General features: G+C 37.9%; 1 protein-coding gene across 5 annotated transcripts in view; it reads left to right on the top strand.

The window, feature by feature from the left end:
* LOC103564161 (acyl-CoA dehydrogenase long chain) overlaps positions 1–17,336 on the top strand; it is a 75,126-nt gene that overhangs the window by 32,952 nt on the left and 24,838 nt on the right. For 2 of the 5 annotated variants that reach the window (XM_070591571.1, XM_070591586.1), the window contains exons 9-11: positions 4,643–4,770; positions 6,948–7,034; positions 12,802–14,277. In XM_070591571.1, the coding sequence (XP_070447672.1) occupies positions 4,643–4,770; positions 6,948–7,034; positions 12,802–12,895 (309 nt within the window). In that variant the 3' untranslated portion in view covers positions 12,896–14,277. Of the gene's footprint in view, positions 1–1,110; positions 1,357–4,642; positions 4,771–6,947; positions 7,035–12,801; positions 14,278–17,336 lie in introns of those variants that run through there. The other 3 variants (XR_011532227.1, XR_011532229.1, XM_070591577.1) reach the window with 3 other exon arrangements.

The raw sequence follows: 17,336 nt of genomic DNA, 5'->3' as shown, positions 1-17,336 counted from the left end.
AGTTGTTCTGAATCTATAAAAATTAGGCACACACTTACTCAAGAAAACATTTTAAAAAACAATATGGCTTGACTTGCCTAAATTTTGATTTCCTTAAGAGCAAGGATGTTATATTTTATGTTCCCTTTCATTTATGCATGACTGATTTACACATATCAGTGATTCTCAGTGACTGCCCTTTTCCCCCAGGCACTTAGAAATGTCAGGGGAGGGGTTCACTGTGACAGGGGTGTCACTGGTGTTTAGTGCCCTAGAGGCCAGTGTTGTTAGATGTCCTGTAATTCAGAGAGAGCTTTGTATAGCAACTGATGTCTTACTCAAAATGCCAACAGTCTCCCATGGAGAAATGACATACTGACATACACGATTTATTCTTTTTTGTTTCACTGGGCACATATATATTGATTGCCTTCTAAAGGTTGTGTGCTGAAATGTAATTTGATAGGTCTAACTCTGGAAATACAGCCTCCTAGAAATATGAAAGGAGTGATACCACAGATATCACTCTGTGATTTTTCCAGCTGTACCCAAAGTAGGATTAGTATCATTTGCTTCTCAAATTAACCACCACCACTTTCACATTAAAAATGTGTATTAAAATGCTCATGCCTTTAGCCCTATTCTGGATACTAAAAAAAGGTGAATCAAATAGACATAATTTCCATCCCCTTGGAAATCTAAAATTCCTGTGTTTATGGACTTCCTATGAAATTGCAACAAAGATGACTAATGTTACCCATATTGCCTGTATAGCTCGGACTTAAATGTGATTTCACATTTAACTATGAAGAAAATAGAAAATTGGCATAATGTTTTCCCATAGTAGAAAAAGATTCTTCCAAAATACTTATTTAATAATATATATGTATATGTATGTATGTGTCTATGTATTTTGATAGCAAAAAGAGAGTAGTTTTAATCCTTTTGAAAGCAAGCGTCATTTTATAGTTGCCTTCTTTCAAAGGTAGTTTACTAAAATTTCACTAGGTGGCAGTAGCATTCTGCTTCCACAGATATGTGGTTGGTATGAATAGTTTGTTTTCCAGGTAAATGTATCTGTTCTGAGATTTCTGAGACATTTCTTCTGATCTTCTTGCTTTATCTAAATAGGTATCTTTGAATAACATTTCCTGTTCAGTCTCGGTGTGTATTCAGAGGAGACGCAAGGCCAGTGCGCGCCTGCTCCTCTGTTCCACAGCTGGGTTCACATGGCTCCAGTTATTGAATTGAAGTAGAAGACCTTTAAATGTCATATTACACTTGGCCAAATGTCATTTTATGACCATAGAACTATTCAGTTTACTTCCTATCTGTGATCCTTGAATTCTGAATGTTTGGAGCCTCTGGACACTTTGGGTGAGTTTCACAGTTGTCTTTTTCTAGAATGGAGACCTATGTTACTTAAGTAGCAATAGTTACAGGATTTTCATTTCTTTTTATCCATACTCTCCGTAGTTGATGTCAAACCTTATGATTTTCCATGGAATGGACAGTAAAATAGTAAAATTTAGATATTAAATAATGATAATGTCTGTCACTTATTGACACTTTCCGTGTGCCAGGCACTGTGCTAAATGGGTCATCTCCATTTTTTTCTTAACAACATCTCTATATAGTAAGTATTATATTTATCCTCATTTTACAGATAAAGATGTTTAGGCAGAGAGAGGTTGAGTAACTTGCCCAAGATTATAAAAATATTCTGACTCTGGAACCTACACTCTTAACCCATACGCTAGTTTTACCATGCAGAAATTTAAAGTAGATAGACCTCCCCCACACTGCCTTCATCTATGGATAATGAAGCGAAAATTGAATGTCCTTTTCTAGTGAAAGCTTTAGTTACCTCCTGTGTGGTACGTGCTCTTGATTCTAAGGGCACAAAGTATTAGGAAAGGAATAGGAGAAGTGAAAAATAACACTTCTTCCTTACTTTCCTCCGGAAAGGGAATATCCAGTTCTTAAGACCTTGAATGTGGGGTTAATTAACTCTAAAATTAGGTGGTAAACTTAAGTTCTTATATTTTATTTGTGAGTCACAATTTAGTAGAGTACAACTATTGGCGTTGTGTAAAGGGAGTACTGGGCTCGACAGCCTCTCTAAAGCATCTTCCAATTCCATAACTCTATGATTCTAAGAATTCTGTCCTTCAGAACTCTGAAAGAGACTGTATCTGACCCACTTAGTAATTTCAGGGGAATTTTTTTTTTAATATGAGTAGCAGTATTATGTATTAGCAGCTATTAATAAATGTTAAAAAAAAATACTGCTGTGAACATGTTGATGATTCACAAAGAGTAATTATGAGCCACCATTCATTAGAGAAGAATTTCTGAGAGCATGATGCAGTGTCTACAGTGAAGAGCAAAGACCAGATCTGTTTAGTAACACCCAACTCAATGCCAAGGACATGTAAGTATTTCATCTCTTTATCCCCAGAGAGTAAATTACATACTCTTGGAGTCATTAATTCCTTCTAGCCTGTAGACTTCACTGAATTTACTGAAGCAAGAATTCTAAATGAGCCCATCCTGGTCTGAAATTTAACTTCAGCTTCTACAAGCTCCCAGCATTCCCAAAGAAACAGGTCTCACATGAGAGAATTGGACTTAGAGACCTTGATTCGCTCACACTGTAAATAGTGCATAAATTCTCAAATGTGTCATCACAGGAGGAGGGGGCAAAAGTATCTTGAGAGTTATCAGATTCCCCCTTATTTTCCGAATGAAGCATCATAGATAGTGTCATTGAACTAAGCCAGGAGCAGGTTTAGAGCTCAGTTTCAGGGGTTTTCGTGGAATATATACTCATCTGTTTTCAATGTATAGAGGAGTGTTTCTCCACTTTTTTATGTCTTGTTCCATCTTTAGATTTTCTCTAAGTAAACTTGGATTGTGAGGTGAGAGTGAGAAACTTTGTGCTGACTACAGAGTAAAGATTTGGCCTAATTAGATATAAATGAATAGAAAAGAAGATAGAAAAAGTAAGGGAAAGAATGAGGGGGAAAGAAAGTTTGGATGTAACTGAGCATGTTCTGAATTAGAGGCCAGGGTACAGAGGTGGAAAAAGAGTCACACCAGCCTGCCCTCTGATTGGTTTAGGATCATTGGATGCCAGTGACATTGTTTCTAGAACAGGGAGGGGTAAGCCCGAGGGAGAGGCAGCCGGTTGGATTTCATGAGCACAGTAGCTATGCTGACACACCTGTGAGGCATCTGCCCTTCAGAGCTCCTGCTCCACCTGGTACACCCTGGGCTTGCCTGGTCCTGGGTCTCGTTAGACCCCTTTTCTACTCTTTTCCAGAAATGGAAATCACCCAAACTGTCCCCACCACAGTGACGTGGAAAGGTTTGGTTTTGTGGTTTGAGCATTGCTGTAACCAGTAGCAGAGGCAGGGCCAGTATCCTCTGAGAATCTGGTCCCTAAAACCTCCCTCGGAGAACTCAGTCATGGCTTTGGACTTGCCACTGCATGGATGGGGTGCATTTCACGTCTCCTTTGAGTTTCACTGTGCCACCTTTTGTCACTAACTTCCGTGCCTTTGAATAGCCACAGTGAAGCTCTCACTCATAAATTCCACAGCAGAATGATCAAAACTCTGTTCCATCTGAATTTCCAGAAGGAAGATAGAGCCAGCTGACCACAGCTGGGCCTTGAACCTACAATATGGTGTATTTTTGGAGGTTACTCAAGGTGGAAAGCCAGTATTTCAAATCCAAGCCAGTTTCCTGCAGGAGGTTCAAGAATTGGTACCAAAGAGACCAGATGTAAACTCAAAGTTCAAGGTGTGAGAGCCAAGAGTCAGGAATGCAAGAAAATTTGATTGAAGAGAGGGCAACTGAGAATAATTGAGGATGGTCTAGATAGAATGATGTCCAAGAATACTACTGATTGTCTGTGGCCAGCAGGAGGAGGTATATAGGTGTGTTAACATTGACAGTTCCAGGCCATTCAGTTCAAGTTAGAGACTGTGCTAGACAAACTATTGAGAGCATAAGAGGGAGGCTGGGGAGAGGTGGAGAGGTTCCGGGGGAACTGGACTTTGATCTTTTGAGTGCTCTGGTTCTGTTATGCTGTTCCATTCTACAGATCTAGATTAAATACTTGGGAATGTAAAATAATGTCTAATAAACAAAAATAAAATTTTTGATGTTGTCCCTCCATTTTGTTACTTTATTACTTTACTCCAAGACAAAGAAGCAGAATAGAGAAATGTGTAGACTTAATTTCCTTAATAGAGAAAAATTCTTCATGGATTTAGGTCCGGGAGGAAAATCAGTGTTTTTGACAGCTGTATCCTAAGGACTGTACCACAAGATGGTGCTCACCCATTAAAGTCATGCTGTTTTTCAAGAAGTTTCCCTAAATGGTCTGATTTTTAAAATCTAAAACGAGATGTTATTTACGTATGTATTTTTGCATCTTTTCTTTTAGTACACGTTTCCTTAGCAATGAAATATAGTAGCTTTTAAATTTAAGCTTTTTAGTTAACTATGTCTCTTTTGGGAGGAAAACCCCCCAGGAATCCCAATTTGTTTTGCTCTAAGATCTTTTATTATATAATATAAATTATATAATTTTTGATGTGCTAAGTGACTCAAAATATGCTCAATCTTTTCTTTCATTTCATTTAAACTCAAGACGGTGCAGCATAAGCTAGCAGAGTTGAAAACTCACATCTGTGTAACCAGAGCTTTTGTGGACAGCTGTCTCCAGCTGCATGAAGCGGGACGTCTGGACTCCGCCACTGCTTCCATGGCCAAATACTGGTATGCGCGCGACAGCGATTGCAGGGTGGTGTTTGCCCTGGCTGTTATGGAGTTCTTCCGACTTTAGAAACAGCCTTGAGGGTCTCAAAGGAAGATGGCTATGTAAATGAAAACTAGAAGTAAAAGCCAACCTTTTGAAAAATGCTGAAAAGTCCTATTAAGCGTATTTATAGTGTGCTAAAAATTGTTCAAGTGATATTTAACTTTTGGCTTGCCATTGAAAATAAAATATTAAATGACTCCACGACTAAAATATGCAACTATGTACTGGGGGAATTTGGGGAGAAAAAGCAGAAAAAAATCCATGAAGATTGGCCACAGTTGTTAGCTCAGGTGCCAATCTTTAAAAAAAAAAAATAATAAGTGACTGAAGTAGGATGACTGATAAGTTCATTCAACTAATAGTTTAATTTCAGATTATCTGAGGAGTGGCAGTATAGTGAGACCGAAAAAGAACAGTAAAACTTAGAGACCTGAGATAGAGACCAAGTTCTTTCGCTAAATAACTATAATTTAATTCTCTCTGGGCCAACATTTTGCTATCTGTGGAATGAGTGGATTGGACAGGATTTTTCTATTTTGGGTGTTTTCTAGAAACAAAGAAAAATTTCGGAAGAAGTGACTATCCAATCAAAATCGCACTTGCTCTATTAAGTGAAAGGAGAAAATGTCCTGTTAATTTTAGAAAGACTTTCCTTTGTATTAAACATGATCAGCAATGTTATTAAAGATGAATTAATTGTAAAAAGACCCCTAAAGGCTTTTGTGTATTTTGAGATGCAAGAACATAGTTTAAATCAGGTTATGGAAGTGGGTTTGGTTTCCTCTGTTTTAAAAACAAACCTTGTCACATCTCATTAGCCCAAAAATAACGTAGAAAAATCCGTCCTTATTTGCTAACTTGTGTTCAGTTCAGTAAGAGGCAGGACGGGGAAATATGCAGAATAGTGCTTTATGCAGTGATTCCAAAATAATAAAATTGCCAGATAGATATGGAAGTGGAATTACTAGCAACTTACACTTTTGGGGGAAACACTTTATATTTACCTTTACAGCAAGATCTTTGACTAGTTGGAAAAAGTATAAAAAGAAATTTAGATATTTTTTGAAAAAGATATTTGGATAACTATTGACCTCATTATTCTTTGAAAACTCCACATTTATAGACATATTGGTATTTCATATTGAAGCAGAGGAAGCAACTAGTTATGGCCTGGTACATATTTCACTAAAATACTTACAAATACAAAACTTTATAGAATTCCAAATATTGTTGCCCCCGAATCTTGTCTGTTATTATACTGTTACTGTATTTTTAGGAATATCCTCACCTGTCCTTTGACTTGAATTAAAAATGATTTTAAATAGGAAAATATGTCTATACTTATCTTTGCTTTATGTTTCCCACTATTGAAAAATAAGTTGAAAAGAATTTTCAACTAATATTTTTATGTTAAGATGAAAAAAATCCCTACAGTTATCTTATGGATTTTAATAATTAAGGTTGCTGTGATAAGAACAGAAAAGAATATTTCTCATATTAATTGCTTATATTAAGTACTTCATATTAATACACATATACTTCAGGAATAATAATTCCCAAATAATCTTTAATAAGTTTCCTCTATGACGGGATGTACTTTAAGAGTAGTCTGCCTTCTTAAGTTTTCACTTCTACTTTCAGTTTATTTCTGAAAACTCTAAAAATAATTTTTTTCTTAGTTACTGAAATTCAGAATTGCAACCTTCAGTTAAGAAGTGACATCTTTGGAGAAAAAAAAAAGACATATTACAAAGGCAAAAGGAAATAGTTGGCTGTAAAATTATACAGTTAAGTTAGATCATATAAAGAATCTAAATAAATTAGACCAAATTCAAGTTTTTATTATATCCTTTTCAGGCCTAAAGTAGCCCAAATCTAATAATCTAAGCTTTCTACATTTTGTTTCCAGTCTTAACAAAAACCCAGCCAGTATTTATTGTGTGAAAACTCTCCTGAGATTTATTTCATATGTAATTTATATCAATCTTCTCTGGTTGACTAATATGCCTAATTTTAATTTTTTGACAAATGTATGCATTTAAACACTCATAAATCACTTGTTTCCTGACTTTGAAGCGCCTCATGAAAGTCTGTTTCAGGTGTTCCTTTTGTGCTTTTTATTTTGGTTGTCTAGGACCTCTGAGTTACAAAACAGCGTAGCTTATGACTGCGTCCAGCTGCACGGAGGATGGGGATACATGTGGGAGTTCCCAATTGCAAAGTGAGTATGGTTGTGGCATGACACTCTCCTGGATGATGGCAAGAAAAAGGAAAATTTCTTTCCTGTACATTGTACATTAGGTATAGAGGGAAAGGAGGTGCAAAGTCTTTGCGCTTTTCAACTGACTGCAGAGTGTTCAAGCCAATGGAAATAACTATGTTATCAGTTCACTCCTAGGATTTTGTTATTTTTAAAGAAAGTGAAGACACCAATACCCTAAAGCTTGATGCTTGGCTTCATTCGAATCATTATATAGAAGGACTAATATCAATTTTTTATAGTTGAATAATATTTTCTTTTATTGATTAACCATAATTATTCAGGTTATTTCTCATTTTTTACTATGACAACAATGCTACAACAGACACCTTTATACATTTATCAGGTACATGTGTTTTTGATTACCACAGGACAGAGCCCCAAAAGTAGCATTGCTAGTTCAAAAGTATGCATATTTTAAATATTAATACATTTCCAGATTATTACCTCCAGTTTGTAGCAACGCATACTCAAATGCAAAGTCTGAGGATGACTTATCGTCCTAAGCTGTGAATGTTACCACCTTTTAAACTTTGTGCTAATCTAATGGGTAGAAAATAGATTGTTATTCTTCCTTTAATTTGCATTGACTATTCATTATTTTATTTTATTTTACTGTGGTAAGAACACTGAATATGAGACCTACCCTCTTTGCAAATTTTTGAGTGCACCGTATTGTTAACTACAGGTACAGCGTTGCATTGCCGATCTCTGGAGCTTACTTGTCTTCCATAATTGAAACTTTGTGCCCACTGATTAGCGACTCCCCTTTTCCCCCTCCCCTTAGCCACTGGTAACCACCATTTCTGTTTGATTCTCTGAATTTGTCTATTTTAGAACCTCATATAGGTGGAATCATGTAGTATTTGTCTTTCTGTGACTGACATTTCACTTAGCAGCACGCCCTCAGGTTCATCCAGGTTGTCACAGATTGCAGAATGTCCTGCTGTTTTAAGGTTGAATAGGATTCCATTGTATGTATATACTACATTTTCTTTATCCATTCCTCTGTCCATGGACATTTAGGTTATTTCCACATCTTGGCTACTGTGATTCATACTGCGATAAAAATGTGAGTGCTAATATTGCTTGGAAGTCCTCATTTCAATTCTTTTCAGTAAACACTTAGGAGTGGCATTTCTGGATCATATGGTAGTTCTTTTTAGTTTTTCTTTTTTAAAGATTGGCACCTGATCTAACAACTGTTGTCAATCTTTTTTTTTCCTGCTTTTTATCCCCAAATTCCCCCAGTACATAGTTGTACATTTCAGTTGTGGGTCCTTCTAGTGGTGGCATGTGGGACACTGCCTCAGCATGGCCTGACAAGCAGTGCTATGTCTGCACCCAGGATCTGAACCAGCTAAACCCTGGGCCGCCATGTGGAGCGGGGAAACTTAACCACTCAGCCACAGGGCCAGCCCCAGTTCTGTTTATTTCTTGAGGAACCTCCACATTGTTTTCCATAGCAGCTGCACCACTTCATATTCCCTCCGACAGTGTGCAAGTGTTCCAATTCTCCTCATCATCGCCAACACTTGTCTCTTGTGTTTTTGTTAATAGCCATCTTGACAGGTGTGAGGTGATAACTCATTGTGCTTTTGCTTTGTATGTCCCAGATTATTAGTGACATTGAACTTTTCATATACCTGTTGGTCATTTATATGTCTTCTTTCAAAATATCACTTTTTTAAAACTAAATAAAAGGCACTACAGAAAAACTAACTTGCTTATGAAAAGGATCTAAGTTGTCATATCTTAAATATTTGATTATTTATTTTCCTCTAAAAAACAAATCAGAAGTGTTTTTTCCAACTAGAATTTTTATGTCCTTCAAATTAAAAGAAATTAAATGCATGCTTTTTTTATTGTATCATGTATGAATACTCCTGTTAGTTCAAAATTGTCCCAGGTTGTCAATAGGGGGCAGCATCTTCAGTATTTCTTCCTCCATCATCATAATTTCTCCTTTCCCTCTTCCCACAGTCTTTTCTTTCTTTCTTTCTTTCTTTTTTTTTTTTTTAAAGATTGGCACCTGACTTAACAACTGTTGTCAATCTTTCGGTTTTTTTCCTTTCTGCTTTTTCTCCCCAAATCCCCCCAGTATATAGTTGTATATTTTAGTTGTGGGTCCTTCTAGTTGTAGTACGAGGGACGCCTCCTCAATGTGGCCTGATGAGCGGTGCCATGCCCACGCCCAGGATCTGAACCAGAGAAACCTTGGGCCACCACAGCAGAGTGTGTGAACTCAACCTCTCAGCCATGGGGCTGGGCCCCGCCACAGTCTTTCCTTGAAAATCCCCCCATGGCATTTCTCCTCATCACTCTAGGAAATATATTTTTCCTCTTATTTAGTAATATTTTCAGTTGGTAAAATTTTACCAAGGAAGAAGAGAAGTCCAATTTAGCTCTGACTCTGAGAATGAGAGTGCTACGGGCTTCTAAAAACTTTCTAATGTGAATCTAAATACAGAGTATCTAAAGGGAAAAATTATCAAACTAGTATTCAAGCTGACTTTCATATTTGTCATTTTGGCAAGTGTAGTTGAAAACATTTGATATGCTTATAGTCCTTAATGCGGAAAATAAACATTTTATTAAAGTTACATTAAGAACAGAACCTCCAGCATAGATATAATTTACTAATTTTCTGTAGCCATTGGGTGTCAGAAAGCTTAAATCACAGGGTGCGTATAATTTATAACCTTTTATAAAAATTCAGCAACGGGGGTCTGGCCCGGTGGCGCCGCAGTTAAGTGCTATGTTCTGCTTCAGTGGCCCGGGGTTCACCAGTTCGGATCCCAAGTGAGGACATGGCACCAGTTGGTACACCATGCTGTGGTAGGCGTCCCATGTATAAAGTAGAGGAAGATGGGCATGGATGTTAGCTCAGGGCCAGTCTTCCTCAGCAAAAACAGGAGGATTGGCAGAAGGTGTTAGCTCAGGGCTAATCTTCCTCAAAAAAGAAAAAAAACCTCAGCAACAGCCAGGGCTTCTCCCTTCCTGGGGAGTGTATACCTGAGGTAGCTAAGTGAGTTCTTTTGTTAATCCATCCTTGGACTTGGATTTTGCTATATCCTTTCAGAACTACTTCAAATGGGCCTTAATCAGAAGTAGATTTATTTTTTTGCCTTTGTATAGTCGTGAAACCAGAAGTAAACCTTGAGTTATTCTAGCACAAATTCGACCATCACTGGAATTTTTCCTGTGCATTTTCATGTTTTATTCACAATATTAATTCGTCTTATTGACAATGTTCACAATGCTAAGAAAGTAAAATAATAATGGATGTTTGGGTTTTTACCTCACTGTGCTGTCACGACCTCTGCTGGGCGTGGAGGCGTGCGGCGGCTCAGCGCTTGTCTAGCTTAGTCTGGGTTCTTAGGCAGGCACAGCAGGGGAAGGAGTCGGCTGTCTGCAGGGTTTAGAGTGTAGCATCAGTCTTGGTCTTTTTTCTCGGAGGCAATTCCTCCAGGTCAGTAGCGCAGAAATTGTAGCTTGATGGCTTATTTGAAACCCCTGGTTTCAGTTTGAGAGACTTCTAGTTCATTTCAGAAATAATACTACCCTTCTTGGCCAGCTAATTAGTTCAAAGATTGTATGAACTTTTAAACTAGACTCCTATTTTTCTCCCCAAAACATTGGGAAGGAACTTTTTATAAGATAATGAGAGAAAGTAGTAAATAATATCAAAAACCTAACCCAACATATTAGGCAGTATGCGGATGGCAGTATACAGACTTGGATTTGATAGAAAAAAGTCTTTCTAATTGTTTTTTTCGTGTCCTCAGATTAAGCTATATTATTTGTGTGTGTGTGTGTGTGTGTGTGTGTTGCTGAGTGTTATTTTCACAGATAAAAGTGGTACTGTTTTTGCTTTTCTGTTTTGTTTCGTTTTATTTGTTTTTGGGATTTTTGTTTATTTTTAAGGGGCTGGTCTTGAGCACGTGAGTCTGTTTCCGTCTTACTCATTAGGTTGGGGCCTGTGAGAAGTGGGGCTAGAGTTTGCCATTTTTCAGGCCTTCCCTGCCCTGCTGGGAAGAGCAGCCAGAGATACAGAGCGTCATCCCTGTGGGGCTAAACACCCTCCTGCTGCCTTGCTTTCTGCACTTTAGTTGACGACTGAATTTGATTAGTAACCTATGAAAGGTCTACTGATCTCTGTTATTGCCTGCTCCACTGGAACTTCCTTAATGTGAAACACATGCCTCGCCCGGTCCAGCCTGAGCCAGCTGAAGCCAAAGCCAGGTGGGCCCAGTAGATGCAGTTGCTGGATTCTGTGGGCAACAGTGGAATCTCTTCAAAGGAAGAATCATATTTGAAAACACAAAGGTCTCTAGATTTCACATTTCATCAGACAGTAGGTATTGAGATTAAAATTACTTCATAATATAGTAAATCAAGTCAGTAAATAATTACTGAGTGCTTACTGTTTGCATGGTACCATGACGAATATGGAGACGAATAACCAGAATTGTTTATGTTCCTAGAGAGTGGTCACATTTAATTTGTCTCAGAAATTAAATTTAAAAAACCAGATTTTATGCTTAAAAAAATGCCTTTGTGTTTGTCTACTAGGAAAATCCAAAGCTCAATAATGCTTCCTCCCCGCCTGGGCCAATGACAGTCTTGTGCTGTCATAAGAAAGGTCCTGCCAACGTGCTGGGACACCCACCTTCTCACTCCAATGGCCAGTGCTCTGTTATGTCACCATTAAATAGCAGCCATTAATTAGTAAATGTATTAACTTCTTTGCCTCTCGGTTCCTTTACCTGCAAAACAGTAATATTTATCCTCCCTGTTCCCAGAGCTGAGAGGATAAAATAAGACAAGAAAAGGTAAAACCAATTACACAGTGTCATAGTTGCTGTCATCGCCACCAAAGGTGAATTCCTGACAACATTTTCTTGTAGCAGTGGACTCAGCCACTCAGTGTTTTAATCTCATACATTACTGGGGTGACTATTAATCATATTCCAAAAAAGTTAATTGTTAACTTTGTGGGAAGTGATATTTTCTGAAGCATCAATTTATACCCCTCGTGGCAGTAATGGTAGTGGGAATCTAAAGGGAGGTTAGAAAATGTGTACTTTCTTTTGTTTTCTATAAAACCACTGGACTTAAACTTCTTTGGGAAACATTAAAAATAACAAGAAATTAAGACAACCTTTTTTTAGGATGCTATTATATGTGCTGAATTTTACAAAATTAAACCAAATGAAACATGTTTATAAAAGGCATTTTGAATTTGCAGTCTCTTAAGCAAACTAAAACAAAGCTATGCAGATGGTCACTATCTTAATAGAATTTTATAATTATGCCAATCTAGGATGAATGCCATACTGAGAAAAAGTAATTTATGAAGAAATTTTTTCTTTTGAGGAAGATTAGCTCTGAGCTAAATATTGCCGATCCTCCTCTTTTTGCTGAGGAAGACTGGTCCTGAGCTAACATCCATGCCCATCTTCCTCCACTTTATATGTGGGACGCCTACCACTGCATGGCTTTTGCCAAGTGGTGCCATGTTTGCACCCGGGATCCGAACCGGCAAACCCCGGGCCACCAAGAAGTGGAACATGCGAACTTAACCGCTGTGCCACCAGGCCGGCCCATATGAAGAAATTTTATTGTTTGGGTTTCATTAAATGAATACTTTAGTACTTACCTGGTGTGGCAAAACTCATAATTTCTAATATCTTTTACTCATTTGATCATCTTCTGATTTATCCAGAGCTTATGTGGATGCCCGAGTTCAGCCAATCTATGGTGGCACCAATGAAATAATGAAGGAGCTGATTGCAAGAGAGATCGTCAGTGACAAGTAGACGTCTGCCCACGTCCTGGAATCCTATTACAACTAATCTGGTTTTAAATCTACTCAAGGCAAAATGCAACCTGGAAAGGGAGCAAGCACTGAACCTGTTTTTATATGCTCTCTCTGTAGAGAAAGGAATCAAATACAAAAAAGATTAACACAGGGGGAGGAGGAATCTTTGAATCCAAAGATTCTAAAATTCTCCAATATAAAGTTTACTTTTAATTTTTGATGTAGCTAAAAAGCAAAAATTTACCAACTCTAGAAAACTTAATGTCTCATTTATCCGTAAAATTCTAAAAAGGCATAATTGTTTACATCTTTAAAATTGAGGCAGAAATAATGTTATTATACTACAAAAACATTAATAATACCTACAGCACATTGACTTTGAAAGGGAAAAATAAATATAATTCAGAACACAGAATAATTTCAGCTCTCTTTTGCTCCCAACTCCCCAGACACAGTTGTTTCTGCTCCCCTGTCCTAAGCCTGTGTTGCTGAGCAGTGGAGCCCTTTCTTCAGACAAAACCTTGTGCTGAGTCCCTGTGAAATGCTGCTGAATGGGGAGCTGCTCCTGGCAGCGGGAAGCCTTCCTGCCTCACTGCCTGGGCACCATGGGACTTGGCTGGGCATTTGCTTCCCTGGACTAGAGAATGCAGTTGCCTCTCTCATCTACTCACACCTGGGCTTTCAAGATGTTTACATCCAGTTTAATAGGAGAACACAGAATAATCCATCCTTTAGTTTAAAACTATTGGTGTATTTTATAGGTATCAAAATAATGACTTTTATTTTGGAAGAATGTACTTTTAAAAATTAAATACTTTCTAGCTTCTCTAAGCCAGGTGTTGAATATGATGGCAAATGAAACTGGCAAGATCCCTGCAAATAAGTGAATAAAACACAAAGGTTGTAATAAGATAATTTCAAATCATGTCAGTATAATAAAAGAAACGAAGTAAGCATTTAAAATAAAGTGAGGAAACATTTGATTTGAGACTTAAAAGTAATTATCAAAAATAAGCCATTAATTTAAGTTTCTCTACTGCTGGCATCATTTCAGGGCTTGTTTGTCTTTGCATATGCTGGTGAGAGAGTGAATTAAGTAGTCTTTAAATGGAAACAAATGGATGTATTCTTATTCAACTTAGAAAACCTAAACATTTTATTTGGTGTCATTGGTATTAAAGATTATTTTTTAATGTAATCATTACAACTGGATAGAGCAGAAGGAAGAGAAAATACTTTGATCCCATTTTTTTCCTAGAATTAACATGTTTGATTTGCACTTGGGTAGAAGTTTGTATGATCGCCAGCTTGAGTTCCTGCTCATATGCACTAAATACCATGCAAAATGGGTTAAATAAATTTTTATTGGCTATTACTATATTTGCTGGTTTCACCTTCCTCCTACTACCAGGAAGCAATCTGGGTTTAGACAGACCACCTCGCCTCCCTCAGCCTCTTTTCCTTTTTTATCTGATCTTAAAGGAAACTAGACTTTAAGAATACAACCTCTGTAGGGTAAAGAATAAATTAGCATAGTAGGAAGAGCCTACTATGTAGAGGTGGACAGACCTGGGTTCGAAGGATGACTCTACTATTTAGGAGCCATTGGAAATTTGACAAGTTATTTAACTTCTCAGGATTCTTTCAGGTGCAAATGACAAAAGAAGCATAATCCACACCATTCTAAGCAAAAACTTGAGTGCGCTAGTTTTAAAGGACTGTGGAGTGCCTCATACAGTCTAAAGAACTGTAGGAACTAGGGTCTTAGGGCCCAATTCTGGGGCTTAGAACTGCCAGCACTTACACTATATCCATTTATTTTTACTTTTCTTTTCAAATTGGCCTAATGGATGCTGCAGAGAAATTTCATTACAGGGCCCCTAAAAATGACCTGGGGCTGCTCCAGACCTACATCCTTCAGCACAGTGTCATTATAAGGTGAGAGAAAGATGCACTGTGATTGACAGTCTCAGCAGGAACACACAGACTTGGGGAGGCAGTTCCTGAAGCAGGCAGTGGAATTATCAAAAGAGAGGCAAGAGAAAGGTCTCCTGGGCAGACTGAAATCCTCCTCACACACTCACAGAGCTGTTAGAGTCTGTAGAGCTCGGAATCAGTCCCAGTAATCTTTATATATCAGAAAGGGAAAGGCTTTCTAACGTATGATGTGTTCTTAGAATGATCTCTGGGCTGATTTCTGTGGGTTGTTTTCTTTGTCTTGCCAACTTCAGTCTGATTTTGCACCCTAGAAGGAGCATGCCTTGTATCACAGGCTTAAAGCCAAAAGCAAAACAGTGAATTCAGAAAGTGTTTCTTCAAAGTTGGAGATATCACACTCACTGATCTCAAAATATACAACAAAACGATTGTAACCAAAACAGCATGGTACTGGCACAGAAACAGACACACAGATCAATGGAACAGAACTGAGAGCCCAGAAATAAGCTCACAAATTTATGGGCAACTAATTTTTGACAAAAGAGCGAAGAACATACAATGGAGAAAGGAAAGTCTCTTCAATAAATGGTGTTGGAAAAACTGGACAGCCACATGCAAAAGAATGAAAGTAGATCATTATCTTATACCATACACAACAATCAACTCAAAATGGATTAAAGACTTGAATGTAAGATATGATACCATTAAACTTCTAGAAGAAAACATAGGCAGTGCGCTCTTTGACGTCAGTGTTAGCATTTTTTTCAAATACCATGAGTGACTGGGCAAGGGAAACAATAGAAAAACAAATGAGACTACATCAAACTAAAAAGCTTCTGCACAGCAAAAGAAACCATCAACAAAATGAAAAGACAGCCTAACAATTGGGAGAAGATATTTGCAAGCCATATATCAGAAAAGGGGTTAATGTCCAAAATATACAAAGAGCTCATTCATCTCAACAACAACAAAAAACTAACAATCCAATTAAAAAATGGGCAAGACATCTGAACAGATTTCTCCAAAGAAGATATACAGATGGCCAGCAGGCTCATAAAAAGATGTTCAATATCATAAACTATCAGGGAAAGGCAAATCAAAACTACAATTAGATGTCACCTCTCTCCCATCAGAATGGCTATAATTAACAAGACAGGAAACAACAAGTATTGGAGAGGATGTAGAGAAAAAGGAACCCTCATACACTGCTGGTGGGAGTGCAAACTGTTGCCACCACTATGGAAAACAGTGTGGAGATTCCTCAAAAAATTAAGAATAGATCTACCATATGATCCAGGTATTCCATTGCTGGATATTTATCTAAAGAACTTGAAAGCACAAATGCATAAAGATACATGCACCCATGTGTTCATTGCAGCCTTATTCACAATAGCCAAGACTTGTGCAACCTAGGTGCCCTTCAAGGGATGAATGGATGAGGAAGACGTGGTATATATACTCAATGGAATACTGCTCAGCCATAAGAAACAATGAAATCCAGCCATTTGTGACAACATGGATGGACATTGAGGGTATTATGCTAAGTGAAATAAGTTGGAGAAAGTTAAATGCCATATGGTCTCACTCTGAAGTAGAAGATAAAAACAACAACAAACACATAGCATTGGAGATTGGATTGGTGGTTACTACAGGGGCAGGGGGGAGGGAAGAGAACAAAAGGAGTGTTAGGGCACGTGTGTGTGGTGATGGATTATAATTAGTGTTTGGCTGGTGAACATGCGGTAATCTACACAGAATTTGAAATATGATGTACACTTGAAACTTATCTAATGTTATAAACCAATGATACCACCATAAAAAAATAAGACAAGAAAGTCAATTATGAAGAGGATATTAAACAGCCACAAGCAGGAGTTTTTCAAAACCGTGTACCCACATTGTACGAAAGTTACAGATAATCACTCCCAGCGATAGTTAAAGATTTTCAATCTCTCCTTGGAAGAGGTCCCTTCACAGCTACAGGCAACCCTTCACCACTCAGGAACCCTTCCTGAGTTCAGCAGCAACATGCTTTCATGACATGGGAGAGAGAGCCTGAGTGAAGGCTGTGAACTGCAATGTGTGTAAAGAAACTTATCAGTATGACCCTAAAGAGCTACAGGACGGAGCTTTTCTGCACAGTGTACATTCACTGAATGGAGTTGATAGATATTCTGGCCCAGCTGTAGTGAAATGTTTAAAAGCTCTCCTGGGAAAATGTCACTTCCAGCTCCTGCCTGCTGAGCTCAGCAAAGGTTTTTCTTCATCACATGCGTGTGAGAACTTGTGTGTAGACTGTTCAGTATTGAATTAAAAGTCACTTATGAAGAGGATATTAAAGAGCCCACAAGCAGGAGTTTTTCTAAACGGTGGACCATATTGAATGAAAGTTGCAGATAACCTGTCCGAGCTGTAGTGAAAGGTTGTGAGTCTCTACTTGGATGAAGTCCCTTCACAGCTCCGGGCAGCTGAGTGCAGCAATAGTTTTCCTTCATCACATG

This window comes from Equus przewalskii, chromosome 2 (genome assembly GCF_037783145.1).
Source record: "Equus przewalskii isolate Varuska chromosome 2, EquPr2, whole genome shotgun sequence".
NCBI classification, from domain to species: Eukaryota; Metazoa; Chordata; class Mammalia; order Perissodactyla; family Equidae; genus Equus; species Equus przewalskii.
Note: the sequence above shows the minus strand (reverse complement) of the source record. Positions and strands in the feature narration are given on the sequence as shown.